The sequence below is a fragment of the Cnephaeus nilssonii genome (assembly GCF_951640355.1).
Source record: "Cnephaeus nilssonii genome assembly, chromosome: 5".
Classification (NCBI taxonomy): domain Eukaryota; kingdom Metazoa; phylum Chordata; class Mammalia; order Chiroptera; family Vespertilionidae; genus Cnephaeus; species Cnephaeus nilssonii.
In genome coordinates this window covers 95507107-95523894 of record NC_137076.1, presented here as the reverse complement: position 1 = coordinate 95523894, position 16788 = coordinate 95507107, and the positions used below count along the sequence as shown (strand labels likewise).

Sequence of the window (16788 nt, the reverse complement as noted above, 5' to 3'; positions counted from 1 at the left end):
GGAGGGAGGGAGGGAGGGAGGGGAGGAGGGAGAGGAAAGAAAGAAAGAAAGAAAGAAAGAAAGAAAGAAAGAAAGAAAGAAAGAAAGAAAGAAAGAGAAAGAGAGAAAGGAAGAAAGAAAGGGAGAACGGGAGAAAGAAAGAGAAAAAGAAAGAGAGAGAGAAAGGAAGGAAGGAAGGGAGGGAGAAAGAGAAAAAGAGAGAGGAAGGAAAGGAGAGAGAGAGAGAGAGAGAGAGAGAGAGAGAGAGAGAGAGAGAGAAAGAAAGAAAGAAAGAAAGAAAGAAAGAAAGAAAGAAAGAAAGAAAGAAAGAAAGAAAGAAAGAAAGAAAGAAAGAAAAGAAGGAAAAAAGAACAGGTGGAACCGACGCACGGTTTGCTAGAGCAGCGCACGCGGGAGCCAGAACTTTCCGGGGCTTTCTGCCCGCGCGTTTCACGCGTGGTGCGCGCAGGTGGCGCCGCGGTCCCTGCGCTCCCCACGCAGCCCCGCGGGGTGCCCAGGAGGCCCCGGGAGTCTCCGCCAAGGTGAGGGCAAGCTTCCCACCGGGCGGGGGAGGAGGGCGGGCAGGAAGCGGAGCCAGCGCTGGCGAAAGAAAGACTCCAATTCCCAGCCCCCCGCCCCGCGGGGCGCGGGGGCTGGCAGCGCATGCGCGAGGTCCGGCCCCCAATTCCCCCAGCGAGAGAGGGAGGCCCCCGGCGGCCGGAGGCTGAGAGCCGCGGCGGGACCGGAGCGCACGCAGGGGCGCGGCGGCGGGGGCGAGCCGGGCTGCGGAGGCGGCGGTCGAGAGCGTGGAGCGCGGGGCGCGAGGGCTCAGCCGCGTGCGGGCCACCGGGGGCCCTCCGCCTCGGCCCTGGGAGGGGCTCGGTGCCCGCAACCCCCCACGCCCGGAGAGGGATGCGTGAGTTTTTCGCCCCGGCTCGAGGGCAGGATGTGGGAGCAGGACAAAGGCTGGGTGGCGGGGGAGGAGTTGGGAGCTGCGAGCTGGTGGCCGCTGCCGGAGCCCCAGCCTCGGCCGAGCTAGCGAAGTGGGCAACTTGCGGTGCAACTTTTGCAAAAGGGAAGATAAAAATTCTGCAAGTTGTTGCACAGCTCCAGGTCTCCCCCCCCCCCCCCCCCCCCCAGCTCCCACGAACAGAGGGGAAGGGACACCGCAACCTTCCCGGGACGGGAGGCGCCCGCCAGCTCCGCCGGGGTGGGCAGGAGGGGTCCCCCGGCTGGGGGCAGCGAGGATAAGGGATGCCCGGGGTGGGACGAAGCGGGGGAGCGTGGCCGCGGCGTCTGAGGTAGCCCGTGTCCACGCAGGGTGCGCCCTGGGAGCCCAGTAGCCTCGGATCGCGGCGCGGAAGACGCGGTGATGGATGAGCCGTGGTGGGAAGGGCGCGTCGCCGCGGACGTCCACTGCACCCTGCGCGAGAAGGTCAGTCCCTCCCCAACCTCGTCGCTCTCCGGCTGGGGATTTAAAGTCCCTTTCGCTCCGGACTCTGTTTACTGAGGTTACCCCGAGGGCGAACTAGGAACTCCGGGGGCCTTTCTTTGCTCCGACCCTGAGCCTTCTCCCGGAGAGTCTGGGTTGGAGAGGCTACTGGTAAGTTGGGTTTTCTGGTTCGCCGCCCAGAGCTCCCAGCCAGCTGAAAACCGAGACAGTGACTATACTCTATAAGGTGATATTTCCCATAGTATTGCCACCCGAGATTATTTTAAAAGGTGAATGAATGAATGAATGAATGGGCTTAAAAATATTCTACTGTGCAATTCAAAAACGTGTATCTAGCAAGTCTTGCATAGAACAAATGATGCTGATTTCCCGTTTACTGTCGGGATGTAGCAGCTCTTGCAGGGGCTGCTGGGTGGAGGAGGGCAAAGGGTGGGAAAATGGGGGACAACAATAATACTGCCAACAATAAAAAAGTTAAAGGCATTTACTAAAAAAATAGAAAGTTAAGTAAAAGAAGTGATTCAGTATAAAGAAGGACTGAATAAGCTTTAAGACCTCCCTCCTAATCTCAGTGAGTGGCTATGAATCTAAGAGGATGTGAGGAGAAAACAAAAACTCCCCTGCCAGTTTGCCTCTGGTGGCAGGTGGGGGCAGGTGAAATGTGATCCCTGTCCTCCCCTCACCTCCAAGGCAGAGGTGCTCTGAGGAGGTGGAAAGTCCAGGTAGGCTGGAGGCATGGCCTGTGTGTGTGTCTTGCTGGCCACCCCTGGGATCTGGGATGAGATGGGGACCGGTGGTGTGGGGAACAGGTGTGAAATAGAGCGGATGGTTTCCTAGGGCTGCATGACAAAGTAGCACAGGCGAGAGGACTTAAAACAACAGGAATGTGTTCTCTCACAGTTCTGGAAGCTGGAAGTCCAATGGCCAGGCCATTCTAGTCCTCAGCGTTCCTTTGTAGACCTATCACTGCAGCGTCTGACTCTGTTGCCGCATGGCATTCTATCTGTATGTCTGTTTTCTCTTCTTAGAAGGACACCAGTCATTGGGATAGGGTCTATTTTAATCCAGCATGACTTTGTCTTAATTTAACGAATTACAGACCCTGTTTCCAAATAAGGTCACATTCTGAGGTTCCACGTAGGCATGAATTTGGGGGACACTATTCACCCCAGTATAGGGAGGGAGAGGTCTTCTCAGTGGAGCCCCTGGCTCCCCACACAGACAGGCCCCACATCCAGTGCCTTTGTACCTGGTGTCCATGGGATTCTGCTTAAAAAGTCACCAGCTCTTCAGGGATTTTTCCTCATTTGGAAGTAGCTGTCTTTCAGCCAATTTATTTTTTCTTCTTTTCTGGACCTACCAAGCCCATCTCTGTCTTGTGCTGCTCGTCCAGGCTGTAACTTTCCTTTGCTTCCCTTGGGCTTTTCCCTGGAGTAGAATGGTCAAGGTGTAGCATATTCTGGGCATCTGGAGAAGCAATCGGTCTTGGTGGTTCAGTTAAAAAGCAGGGGCAGTGGGGTGGTAGACCAGGCAGTAATGGTCCTTTTCTAGAGGTGGTGGCTAAACGGATCAGTGAGGGCTGTCCTGGAAATTGGGCGTCCTTGCTTAACATGGGCTCAGGTGGCTGCTCATAGAGTGGGAGGAATGACTTTGACCTCATCTGCCCCTTTCCAGCAGGAAGGATTTCTAAGAACAGTATAAACACTGAACAGCTCAGTTACCTGAGAATCCTGTCTTTTGTATGTAAGTGAGTGTGTTCTTATCTCTCTTCCAGCCACTCAAAGGAGTAAGGCGGGCAGGTCTCATTAACTGTGCCTCACCCATGCCATAGCGCCGGATTACTTCACTATCTTGAGGGAAGGACGGGCTTGTTCAGGTTTTACAGGTTAGAAATAGAAAACTAACTTGGGGTTGATGGTCAGGGCCCCCTGTGATTTGAAGCTGGTCCTACGGGGTAAATCCTGGGTTCCTTTGGTTATAATGTCTTACCTCCCCAGTATATTGACTGTTTTTCTCCTTCATTTCTTCTTCTCCCTATTCAAAGAAGATGCTTCTCGAGAAACACTGGCTTAATGGAGAGAAAAGCGAAAACTAGGGGGAACCCAGGATCCACACTAGCCTTACCTTTCTTTCTTTCTTTCTTTTTTTTTTTTGTGTTGATGCTTTATTTATTTATTTATTTATTCAATTTTTTTTATTAAAGGTATTATATGTGTACATATCTTACCATTGCCCCCCCCCCCCCAGCCTTACCTTTCTTAAGGAATGAGGGCTGGCCTTTCATGTTTCCCAGAGGAATTTGGTTCTGCTCCCCTCCCTTGCCTCCCACCCCCTCCCACGCTGACCCCTTTTCTCTTCCTTGAATAACTCAAGCACATTCGTGTCTCAGGGCCTTTGCACTGGCTGTTCCCCGTACTTGGGGTCTACTTCCCTCTAATTCCGTCCCTCTTTGTCAGTCTATCAGATCATCCTGTTTTATTTTCTTTATTGCATTTACCAGCACCAGGGATTATTTTTCTGTTTATTATCTTTCCCCCCAGAATATATGCTGCACAAGAATAGGCCTGCCCGTGCCGTGTTCGGTGCCAGGCCTCAGTGCCCAGAACAGAGCCTCCCCGATTGGTGAGGAATGATGAGAAGAATGGCGCTCCCTTAGTTTCCTCATCTGTAAACTGGAGAAAATGTTTTACAGGCTGTTAGGAGAAAGTGAGAGGACCTAACAACTGTGTGTGACACGTGGCGGGGACATGGCAGGCGCTGTGCCTTTCCATTTACGATTGCTGCCTGTGAGGCCACGGCTCCTTCCTCGTGGTGCAGGGTCGGGGTCAGGCTTGGGGTCTGTGACCACCCTCCAAGGGGTTCACAGTTGTGGCAGGCAGCCCTTACAAGAAAGACATTGTTATTCCATTGGCCCATTGGTTTGGAATGTGATTGAGGCTGGGAGAGGCAGCAGTTTGGCTAAAAGTTACATACCTGCTGAGGTCTGGGACCCAGGAGCCAGGCCCCATCAGCAAGGTCTCTCACCAGCCCAGATAAGGCATCCTGGCTGGTAAAGGCGAGAATGGACCCTTTTTGCACCATATCCCTCTGGAGAAGTCTCTCTCTGCCCTCCCTCTCAGTCTGCCTGTATCCCACACTCAGCCTTCAACTTCTTTCATCATCCTTCCTGGCCCTATTGCTTCTGCTGGAACATATGTAGGTCCCCCTCCTTTAACTATGCCCCCTCTGACCTTTCTGCAGGGGCTGGGACCGCCAGCCAGTACAGGGGAGTCAGTTTTCTTGCCTACCACACCCGTGCCCTTGAACTTGTGCACTTAACCTGGGGGAGGAGCAGATCATCACCAGGCTGATTGTGACAGTGAGGCTGTTGGTGATGATTTTTTAGTAAGAAGGTATATGCCCTCATGAATATTCAGATTTAAACCGAGAGCCACGTGTTTTTTTTTTTGTTGTTGTTGTTGTTTTGTCCCTGAAAGATGCTTCCACAAATGTTCAAAATTAATAGGGTCTTGAATCCAACAACGGGTTGAGGGCCACCTTCTTTGTCCTTCAAGCCTCTTTCCCCTCCACCATGGTTCTTGGTCCCCAAACTCAGGCTGTTTCTCTCACAGTCCTTGTCACCCTACCCACTCAACTGTGAGCTCCTTGCAGACATGAGGTGTGTCTGGTGTCTCGGCGTGCCCAGACCAGTGTCCCGTGTGGAGAGGGGCTGAGGGGTGTCCACCGCCTCACCTGCTGCAGGCACAGTATTGGGAGAGCACAGAAGGGAAGGACCAGGCTCAGATGGACTCTCCTGGGGCATGTCGAGTGGATGTGCAGGAATGCTTCCCAGGGATCCTAGCCAGGTCTTTGGCATGTGCCAGGAGACACCCTGGCCTGGCTGGCTAGTTGTGTGAATGGCTATGATGCTGGCTGTGGTGCCAGGCACAAGACCAGGTGGAGGCTGGCTCCAGCTTCCTATAGGCTTGCATCTTCTCCTCTTGGACAATTCGGGGTTGGGGAGAGGAAAGGAATGGGAGAGGAATTAGAAATGGAATTCCCCACAAAAGCAGATTCACTGGCAATGACCAAAGTCCATTGTAGGGATCTTAAGACAAGAATTACTGGTTGGGCCCAGATCATCACCCCCAGACTTCTGCCAGGAGGTTTCATTTTTCTCTTCAGATTTTATCTCCTAATGATCTGCAAATAGAACTCGGTCTTCTCTCCTTTTGACTTACGTCCATTGGGCATCATTTTGAATCTCTGATTAGTAAGGAGTAGTTATGTTAGGAAGCAAAGAAAATGTTCCAGGACGCTCACGCTGTGATTTAAGTCTTCTTGAGTATGTGGAAGACTTTCTGAATATGGAGATTTGCGGATTCTTGGGGGAGCGGGGAAATCATACCCACCCAAAGTCATGTGACAAGCCCTACTTGGCGTGACCTGATAGTTTTATCTTCCGGGGCCACAGGCTTCTCCTCCTCCATTGGGTGTTTGCCTTCTCCCAGGATTGGAGCCACGGAAGACCTTGGGGTCTTCTCACCCTGCCCAGATTTGAGCTCTGCAGAGCCAAATGCGCTTTTCCTATTGCTGAAGTATGCTTCCTTGCACACCTCAAGAGCTTTAGCTGTGTGAGACCACATTTCTTGAACCAGCGGACCGATGAATGACGTTTTTACTGATTTGTGACTGAATTTATACAAAGATCTTCCAAAACACCACCAACGAAAAACAACGTTTAGTGATGATAATGTGAGTGGCTACTGTTTATTGAGCATTTACTATGTTTCAGGAAGGGTGCCAAGCACTGGAATATGTATTATCTCGCTTACTCCTCAGTGCTGGAATTGACCCCGATTTATAGGTCAGAAAGGTCAAGACTCAGAGGGTGTGAGTTTGAACGTAAATTTATTTAAAAGAACATCCATTTTATCATAGAATAGAGGTACAAGGCTGGGAACACGAGCTGCCATGTGTGACTGTAGGGTCTGTGTTTCAGTTTATTACAATGGTTATACTAGAGCTGGGTTCTAAAAAAAAAACCATCCTGAGAAGCTAAAGCTCTGGGCACTGGGAGGGGCTGACTGCACAGCTTTACTTATTGGTCCTGGTGGGTCCCGGCGCCTCACCTGTGTGTCGTGCGTCTCACCTTGAAGTAATCTGGCCTTTACTGTTGCCTGTCCCGGTGGTGGACATGGTGGGGTGTTCTGACTTGCCACCTTGGGGCCTCCCTCTGTTGCCTGAACTCTCTCTCTCTCTCTTTTTTTTTTAACGTATTCTTTTTTTAAAATTTCTTTATTGATTAAGGTGTTACATATGTGTCCTTATTCCCCCATTACCCCCCACCTCCCCCCACTCATGCCCTCACCCCCCTGGTGTCCGTGTCCATTGGTTAGGCTTCTATGCATGCATACAAGTCCTTTGGTTGATCTCTCCCCCTTACCCCCCAACCTCCCCTACCTTCCCTCTGAGGTTTAATGGTCTGATCAATGTTTCTCTGTCTCTGAATCTATTTTTGTTCATCAGTTTATGTTGTTCATTATATTCCATAAATGAGTGAGACCATGTGATATTTATCTTTTTCTGACTGGCTTATTTCACTTAGCATAATGCTCTCCAGTTCCATCCATGCTGTTGCAAATGGTAAGAACTCCTTTTTTACCGCAGCGTAATATTCCATTGTGTAGATGTACCACAGTTTTTTAATCCACTCATCTGCGGATGGGCATTTAGGCTGTTTCCAAATTTTAGCTATGGTGAATTGTGCTGCTATGAACACAGGGATGCATATATCCTTTCTGATTGGTGTTTCTAGTTTCTTGGGATATATTCTAGAAGTGGGATCACTGGGTCAAATGGGAGTTCCATTTTTAGTTTTTTGAGGAAACTCCATACTGTTCTCCACAGTGGCTGCACCAGTCTGCATTCCTCACCTGAGGATTATTTTTCCGTTGATGATTTTCAGAGAGAGTGAAAAGAGAGAGAGAAACATCGATGTGAGAGAGAAACATCCATTGGTTGCCTCCCACACTCACCCCAACCGGGGCCGGGGATCGAGCCTGCAACCAACGTATGTGCCCTTGACCAGAATCAAACCGGAGACCCTTCAGTCCACAGGCTGATGCTCTAACCTCTGAGCCAAACTGGCTAGGGCTTGCCTGAACTCTTGACAACTGGATGTGATAGAATCTCATTCCAGCCCCACCCCTTGCCCACATTATTTTCTAGTGACCTCTGAAGCTTGCACATCCTTTAATTTCTCCCAACATTAATTTAAAAAAAATTTTTTTTCTTCTCACTCTTCCCTTTAAATTCCTTGAATTTCCTCCTTGCAAGGCTGAACATCTGTCTCCTTATAGAAAGTGGTAACCCAGGTCCATGCTTGAGGATTGGCCTAGGTCATCCTGGATTGATTTTTCTATCCCCTTTCCCTCCTTTTGGATTTCTGCACCCCCCGGGGGCAGTTCTTTCCAAATCATGAGATACACCCAGGTCTACCCATAAGAAAGTATTCCAGACACTGGAGATGGCATGCGTCTGCCCAGCTTAGTTCCAGGAATGTGTCATCCAGGCTTTTCAAACCCAAATGCTGGCTTTGACAAACCCTCACCTACTGACAGGGCTGCCTTATGCTTGTGGTGCTCACGTGGCCTAAAGCAACTGGCCCTCCAGGTCCTTCCGAATGGAGGTGAAGACGGGGCTCTTGGTATAAAGAGGCGTTTCTTGCTGTCCAACTTGCTGAGGTGGTCTGGACTGTCCCTGGAGGTGGGTACAAACAGAGTGGAAGATTGGTGAGAAATGGTGTTGGGAGGCTGGAAGAGATATGATTCAAGGTGGTGTGTAGCTTGGAGACTCCCCGACTCCCATGCTTCACCTCTGAGGACAAAACTGAATCAGAACTTGGCGTCCTCCATTGAGTTCTTCATCTTCGAAAGTGAAAACGCTCAGTGTGCACACGACGCCCAGCCAAGACTTGGTCTCAGTGCCTCTTGTCTATAGAAGAAGCAAGTGATCTTGGAGCCTTACTTTCATCTGCAACCCGGGACAGTGGTCCCTGCCCCACCTGCCTCCCAGCTGTCCCAGGAGAAAGGGGGTGTGGGAGCACTCGTCAACCTCGGGGGCCTCTGGGTTGTCACGTGGAGGAGGGGCTTGGCGGGCGCTCTGGTTGGCTGGGGCAGCCTGTCTCTCTAAGTAAGGGCAGGACATTAGAGGCTTGGAGCTGGCACAGTGCCCTTGCCCTTGACTTGCTCTTTGTCTTCCTAAACCACACAGCCCCTTGGGTGAGGGGAGTGCAGCCAGCCATTCTCCAGTGTGTGTGAGCACCTGGCAGAAGGAGGCGACACTGTGGTTCTGCTCTTTTCTCTCTTTTTGTTTCTCCTTTTATTAAACACACACACACACACACACATACGTGTGTGTTTTCTTGCTTGTTTGTTCAGGAAACGGCAAAAGTGAATACCCGCAAACAGAAGAGAGTAAACTTCCCCCCACTTGGAAGTAATCTCTGCTGGCATTTTTGGTATAGGTTCTTTTGTGTGTGTGTGTGTATCATCACAGTACTTTCTTTAAAATTTAAATTCTTTATTAGTTAAAGTATTACATATGTCTCCCTTTTCCCCCATTGATCTCTCCCTGGCTGCTCCCCCCCACCCACCCCCAGCACATGCCCTCTCCCCCCTGGTGTCTGTGTCCATTGGTTATGCTTATGTGTATGCATACAAGTCCTTTGGTTGCTCTCTAACACTCCCCCCCCCCCTTCCCTCTGAGGTTTGACAGTCTGTTCAATGCTTCTATGACTCTGGATCTGTTTTTGTTCATCAGTTTATGTTGTTCATTATATTCCACAAATGAGTGAGGTCATGTGATATCTATCTTTCTCAGACTGGCTTATTTCGCTTAGCATAATGCTCTCCAGGTCCATCCATGCTGTTGCAAATGGTAAGAGTTCCTTCTTTTTTACAGCAGCATAGTACTCCATTGTGTAGATGTACCATAGTTTTTTAATCCATTTATCTGCTGATAGGCACTTAGGCTGTTTCTAAATCTTAGCTATTGTAAATTGTGCTGCTATGAACATAGGGGCGCATATATCCTTTCTGGTTGGTGTTCATCACAGTATATTTTTATTTTGGATTTTTTTTTAGTAACACTGAAAAGTATCTTGCTCAGAACACTTTGTTTATTTCGTAGTATACCATAAGAAAGTATTCCAGACCCATTTCCATATCATTCTTCTCCACACAATTCCTAATTGTCAGACATTGGCGGAACATTATAAACTATTGTGTCTATTTAGAATACATAATTCAAGAACCTGGTAAAAAAAAAAATCAAGCTCTGTACATTGTGAATATGCTTCCTTGCACCCCTGTCCCATCCCCCTAGTTTCCCTCCCTGAAAGTTCCCATCGTCCTAATTTCTTGTGAATCCTTCTGGAGTTATTCTCTATATAAAGAAACACAAATGTGCCCTAGCCGGCTTGGCTCAGTGGATAGAGTGTTGGCCTGGGGACTGATGAAGGGTCCTGGGTTCGATTCCAGTCAAGAGCACATGCCCTGGTTGCAGGCTCGATCCCCAGTAGGGGGCGTGCAGGAGATAGCCCATCAGTGCTTCTCTCTCATCATTGATGTTTCTTTTTCTTGCTCTCCCTTCCTCTCTGAAATCAATAAAAATATTTTTTTAAAAATTTTTTAAAAAGGGAAACACAAATGTGTGTGTTCTAATACACATTGTAGTATAATTTACATACTTTTTACCATTTAGTTTTGTTTAATGTTTACATTTTAATAATTTAAATATTTCATATGAAACCACCAAATAGAAGCTCCATGACCAGAAGGGATTTTTAAAAAATCTTTTCTGTTCATTGTAACAATAAAGGTATATAGTAGATACTAAATAAATTTGTATTAAATGAATGAATGACATATTTCTTTTTGCTCATTTTCTATCCAAACATATACATTTTATTTTATAAAAATGCCATCTTAGCATATTATAACTTAATTTGTTCTGAGCTGTGTATACTAAATAGCTTTCTATGTCAGTAATTATTCTTCTACAATATCATGCATAATGTTTGAGTGTATGGATACACTATGATCTGATTAACTTATCTTGTTGGACATTTAGGTGGAGCTGCTTATTACTTTAATTGAAGTATAATTTATATGCAGTCCAATGCACAGATCTTAAGTGTGCATGCAGTTTAGAGTATACAGTGAGTTTTGACAAATGTCTGCACTCATGTAACTATCACCATAATCAAAATAGAGAACCTTGCCATCAACCTGCAGAATTCTCAGTGCCCCTGTCCATCTCTCACCCATCCTGCTCCTGCCCCCAGGCAATCTGGCTCTGCTTTTTGTCTCTGTAGACTAGATTTTTAAAGTGAGAGGGAGGGAGAGAGAAACATTGATGTGAGAGAGAAACATTGATTGGTTGCCTCTCACACACACTCCTACTGGGGATCGAGCTCGAAACTTGGGCATGTGCCCTGACCGGGAATTGAACTGGGAACCTTTTGGTGCATGGGCTGATGTTCAACCAACTGAGCCACACCAGCCAGGCCTGGGTAAAGGCTCTTTTGAAGTAACAACTATGCCATTATTATACCTAACGATATTAACAGTAATTCATTTTCCCCAGTTGTCTCAAAATTGGTTTTTATAGTTGGTTTGTTCAGTCATGGTCCAGATAAGGTCCCATGCGTTCCATTCTTAAAAACTTAATCTTAAGTCTTTTATACTCTAATGATCTTGCCTCCCATCCCCTTAAAAAAATTTGTTTTTCATGATTTTTGGAGAAACCAGGTCATTTGTCCTATCCTTGATTTGGCGTCTTATTTCTTCAAGGTATCATTTAACTTGAGTTCGCTATTAACATTTGGCTTATATACTTCTGTGCTCTTGCGGGATTTTAACCTGCTTGTTCTCTAGCTGTCAGCTCAGATATCACTTCCTCGAAGGTGCCTTCCCTAAGTCCCAGACAAGGTCAAGGTGGGGCCCCTTCTTATATGTTCCAGACCACCCTGGGTTGCTCCTTTAGCACTCAGCACAATTTGTAATTATCCACTTATAAATACGATTATTTCATTTGGATCCACCTTCTGAGACCTGTGAGGGGCAGGCAGGGGCTGCATCGTCCCAGGTCTAAGCAGCTGTTGCAGATGAGCAACCCCCCTCCCCCCCGCAGCATCCGTATGTGCACATCATGAACACCTTATCTGAGCTCTGTGCCTTACAGCCTACACATTGCCTTCCTGTACTTCCCTGTCGAAATAGTTCTTGCATGTGGGATAGGCAGGACGGCTGCCAGTCACTCCATCCTTCTGGTAGAGAAATGGCCTCCAAGGGCTCCAGGACTTGGCCAGGGGGGTCCCCCTATTACGTGGGAGAGCTGGAGCCTTAACACTTGGCAATGTGCTGTCCAGAGTCTCATTTGCGACAAGCAGAGGAATTGCAACCAGCCCTGAAGTCAGTGATGGTGTAACATGAACTTCCCCTTCAGTGGGGCCGGCACTCTGAGCAGCTCCTGAGGAGGTGAGACGGCCCGTGGAGAGGGTGGGGAGTGTTAAGCTGTTGGCGCTGAGCTGAAATCTCTTGTTGGCCTCTCCTTTTGTGATAACTTTCTGTTTTGAAGTACTTTCAAACTTACGAAGAGCTTGCCAGCATAGTACACAATTGTGAACATTTTAACACATTTGCCTTACCATTCTCTTCTTCTATCTTTGTGTTTTTTTCCCCTGAAATGGGGCAGACATACCCCATTATCCCTTAATACTTCAGGGTTCATTTTGCATGGTTATTCTTTTATTTATTTTTTAATAGTTTATTGATATTTAAAAGAGAGGAAGGAGAGGGGGAGAGAGAGAAACATCAGTGTGACAGTGCAACATCCGTCGGCTGCCTCCTGCATTCCCCCTGCCAGGGATCGAGCTTGCAACCTGGGCACATACCCTTGACCAGGAATCGAACTGGCAACCTCCAGGTGCACAGGACAGTGCCCAACCAACTGAGCCACACCAGTCAGGGCTCATGGTTACTCTTAAGCTGGGGCATGAAATAGTTTCTGGGGGAATTTTTGTCAAACCACTGCCAATATCTTCCCAGGTGTTAGGAGGCCCTTTTTGGGGTGTGGGGGGTGGAGGGGGTTCAGCATTCTGGTCAGGAAGGAGGAAGCCTAAGGAACATGGGCATTGCTGGCTGTGAGCCTGCAGAAGGCAGAGTTCTGGTTTATTTCCTTGGACCTCTCTGTGGCTTAGCTGGCAGCCTCTTTCTCCAGCAGCCATTTACTGAGCCCCATATGTAACCTGTAGACCCATGGGAGCCTCCACCAGGACTGGGGGCCTCCATGATAGAAATGACTACTGTCCACATTAATGGGTGCTTGCTTGACATACATTCCCTTCCATTAATGAAGTCCTCAGACAACCTACTCTAGTAGGCACTGTAATTATCACCATGCTGCAGATGGGACTGCTAAATTTACTAGCCTCACAGGGTGATCTGATCATAAATTACTAACTGAGCAGGTCATGGTGGGTAGTCATGCTCCAGGCATGTTACTTTTTAGTAAGAGGTTTATCTTTATCTTAAGCAAGCCCTGTCCATTGTGTTTCTGTTTATCTATGTTAACACACCTCAAGAGAGCACTTACTCCTGTTAACTGTCTTGTAATCCAACCCCCCACCACCACCTGGCTTTCTCCCATCTCCATGTCATCTTTTTTTTTAATATATTTTTTTATTGATATCAGAGAGGGGAGAGGGAGAGAGAGATAGAAACATCAATGATGAAAAAGAATCATTGATTGATCAGCTGCCTCCTCCACACCTCCTACTGGGGATCAAGCCTCAACCCAGGCATGTGCCCTGACCAGGAGTTGAACCATGACTTCCTGGTTTATTGGTCACGGCGCAACCACTTAGCCACACCAGCCGGGCTCCATGTAATCTTCTTTATGACCCCTCCTTAATTTCACATGTATAAAAGAAGCTGCAAAACTGTTAATGTCTGGGTCATTTGAGACCTTGCTCCCTGGCATCCTCCTATATAATAAAAGGCTAATATGTAAATTGTCCCCTTGACCGGGAGTTCGACCAGGAGTTTGACTAGGGGTCGAGGCTGGCCCACCAGCAGCCCCTCCCCGAGGCCTGCCCCACCTCCGATGGCCCCCCACCCCGATTGGGGTGGGGCCGGCCTGCCAATTGCCTACAGTCCCTTCTCCCCCTCCCCCCGCCAGCCCAGCCCTATCAGCCCCGATTAGGGTGGGCCAGCTGGACCCCACTTGTGCATGAATTTGTGCACCGGGCCTCTAGTATGTTTTATAAATGCTTATAGAACGTCAAATAAATAAATAAGTACTGTATACAAGGCCACACAGCTCACAGAGGGCAAGGTCAGGATTTGAACCCGGGCTCATAACCACTGTACCAACAATGACATCCAGTTGCCTAGGGAAGTATGAAAAGCTCCAAAGAGGAGGTGCTGTGTGAGCTGAGTACAAAGGATAAGCAGGAGTGGCTGGTCAGAGAGAGGTGTGGAGGAGGTTCATCTACCAGGGCCCAGGGCAGCCGCTGATGGTTACACTTCAGCGACCTTCGGGCGGCAGTCTGGTGAGTAGCCGAGAGAGGGAGACGGATCAGGAGCATTGGCTCTGGGGATACGGATCTCCCTAGGTGTCTGCACTGATCCTCAGAGCCCATGGAGAGCTGTGAGGAGGGTGTGAGGAGGGAGGGATGGATGACTGGGAAATGGTCTTGGCCTTGGAGACTGGGTGTTGGCAGTGAATCAGAGCCGTGGCATCTGAGCCAGGGCAGGAACTAGGGAGACTCCAGGGTTTCAGGAAGTAGGGTCACACGGACCAGCTAACAAAAGGAGTGAAAGATTTCAGGTTTCTTACTAGTTGGAGCATAGTGATTTTTCCGTTGCTGAGCATGATGGGCCTTTGTCATAGTGAGCTTTGTTCTTAGAAAGCTCCTTCGGGCAGTTGCTCATTTCTCCGTCAGTTGTGCCACCTAGGTTCGGTGCGTGCACTCCATGATGTTCACACAATGACAGAAGAGCCTAACGCACGTTTCTCAGAACCTATCTCGTCTATAAATGGTGAACAGAACCAAGTTCTCTGCCTTCGCAGAGCTTGTAGTCAAGCATCAGGCTTGTAAAGCACAGACAGGAGCCCAGGAAGTCCGATTCAGTAAATCAGGAAATAGGGAGGGAAGGAGATGCCTCAGACTGCCTCTCACTGGATGGCTTAAAACAACCAAAGTTTATTCTGTCACAGTTCTGGAGGCTAGAAGTTTGAAATCAGGGCCATGCTCCCTTCAAAGGCCTCTTCTAGCATCTGGTGGTTGCTGGCAATCCTTGGCTTGTAGGTGCATCACTCCTTTTCTCTGCCTCCATCTTCACGTGGCCTTCTCCCTGTGTCTGTCTTTGCCTCGTCTTTCCTCTGAATGTCTGTGTCTGCTTTCCCTTTTTATAGGGACATCAGTCATTGGTTTAGGACCTCATTTTAACTTGATTGTATCTGTGATGATCCTATTTCTAAATGAGGTGATATTCTGAGGTTCTGGGTAGACGTGAGTTGTTTTTTTTTTTTGGGGGGGGGGCACTGTCCAATTCAATACGGGGGTAGGGGGAAGCTTCCATTTTTCCATAAATTCCCAGGAGACTCCAGTGCCTGATGTCAACTGACTACAGTTACAGAAACCCTGGACCCTGGATCCACAGTGGAACAGAATCCCAGCTGGAGCGATTAGTGGATGGTGGTGGTAGTTACTGTACTCACCTGTTTGGGGTGCATGTTAGCATCAAGGTGCCCGGGAGGCAACATCAGGGGGAATCTGGAAATTGGGGATGGGAGTCAAATGTGTGGAATAAACAGCTTTTGAGGCTACAACTTAGGAAGGATGACCCGGAAGGAAAGGAGGAAAGATCCAAGGGAACCAGCATGGAAGGGTGACCCCTGCCCTAGATAACAGGGAGGAGAAAGGGGGCGTGAGAGAATGAGGGGCAGGCCCAGCAGAGAAGCTGTGCGGATGTGGTCATATTAGGACATTGCTGAAGTGATGAACTTGGGTGGAGAGGGTTGCAAAAAGGCCGTGTGTTGTCCATGGAGGCATTGTGGGGGCACAGTGGCATGGGTGGGAGGGGGACCCCCGATGGGGTGGGCAGACATGTCCTTGGGCACAGTCGAATGCCGGGCAGTGGCTCTGGCTCCTGGGAATGAGGTGTGTCTGGAGCCGGCCCCCCTGCCCTTTGCTGAGTTCAGGGGGCTGGTGAGAGAGATGTGGTTGGTGGCTTGGGTGACCTTTCTCTCTCTCTCTCTGCTTAAAGGAAGCTACAGGCCGGACGTCAGCAGGAGGGGATGTCACTGGCATTTTTCACTTCATGTTGAAATAGTGTTCCCAGAGATGTTGATTCTTTACTGAAAATGTTCCCTGGGTTGATGAAGCAATGGGCACCGAGGGGAAGGGGGCTGGTCCTCGGGCCTTGCAGGGCCTCCCAGGTCTGAGGTGTGTACTCCTGTGGCCTCTGAGGAACCAACCTTCCCCATCCCCGTTCTTTGTCCCTTTCAATTTGCAAGTCTCCACTTCCTGTTGGTCACCTTGGTTACCTGTGGTGTTGCTTCATGTCTTGTTACTCTTTGTTCTCAGGCAGACTCAACCCTGGAGCTGTTTCCCAAGCAACTGGCCTGGTGCCTGGAGGCCCAGCCTCCCTTGGGAGGCCGCGGTGGGCAGCAGTGAGGATGAGCATGGCCGTGGCGGGATGCGCCCAGGAGGAGGGCAGGGTGGCTTTCTTTCTGTGGCTGGGGTGGGAGAGCAGCTCGGCTCTGCTGTGCACCTTGCGCCGTTTATGGGATGGTTGTCACACCCCAGGCCTGGCCAGCTCCTCTGATGTCCAAGGTCAGGATTTGCCACCAACTTGCAATGTGACCTTGGCTGTTGTTGCACTTCTGTGCCTCAGTTTCCTGGGTCCTAGTGCTACCACTGCCTGGGCCCATCTCAAGAGGGTAGGTGTTGGGGTGGAGGGCCTAAATTAGGTCACAACTGTCAGGGGTTATAGTCCCATGAGAGGGAGAAGTGGGGGTGGGGGTGTGAGCGGAGATACAAGACTGGAAGGGCAGATACCGACACATGTTACATACATAAGTTATCTCCTGCTTGTGGTTAAATCACCTTTGCTGGTGATTTTAATGTTCTTTGTCCTCATCTGTATTTTATAAAATTTCTATAGTGATCAGATATTTTGTAATTGGTTCAATGTAGCATTATTTTTGGAAGGAAAAACCAAACCTAAACTGTCCTGTGGAGACCCCAAAACACAGTGTTAAGAGCACAGGGTCTGCCAAAACCGGTTTGGCTCAGTGGTTAG

General features: G+C 49.0%; 1 protein-coding gene across 1 annotated transcript in view; it reads left to right on the top strand.

Moving 5' to 3' along the window:
- Nucleotides 1-735: 735 nt before the first annotated feature.
- CCNJL (cyclin J like) overlaps nt 736-16788 on the top strand; it is a 42774-nt gene continuing 26721 nt past the window's right edge. Inside the window, exons 1-2 of the mRNA XM_079770308.1 lie at nt 736-895; nt 1300-1414. Of these exons, the coding sequence (XP_079626434.1) occupies nt 1352-1414 (63 nt within the window). The 5' untranslated portion in view covers nt 736-895; nt 1300-1351. The remainder of the gene's footprint in view (nt 896-1299; nt 1415-16788) is intronic.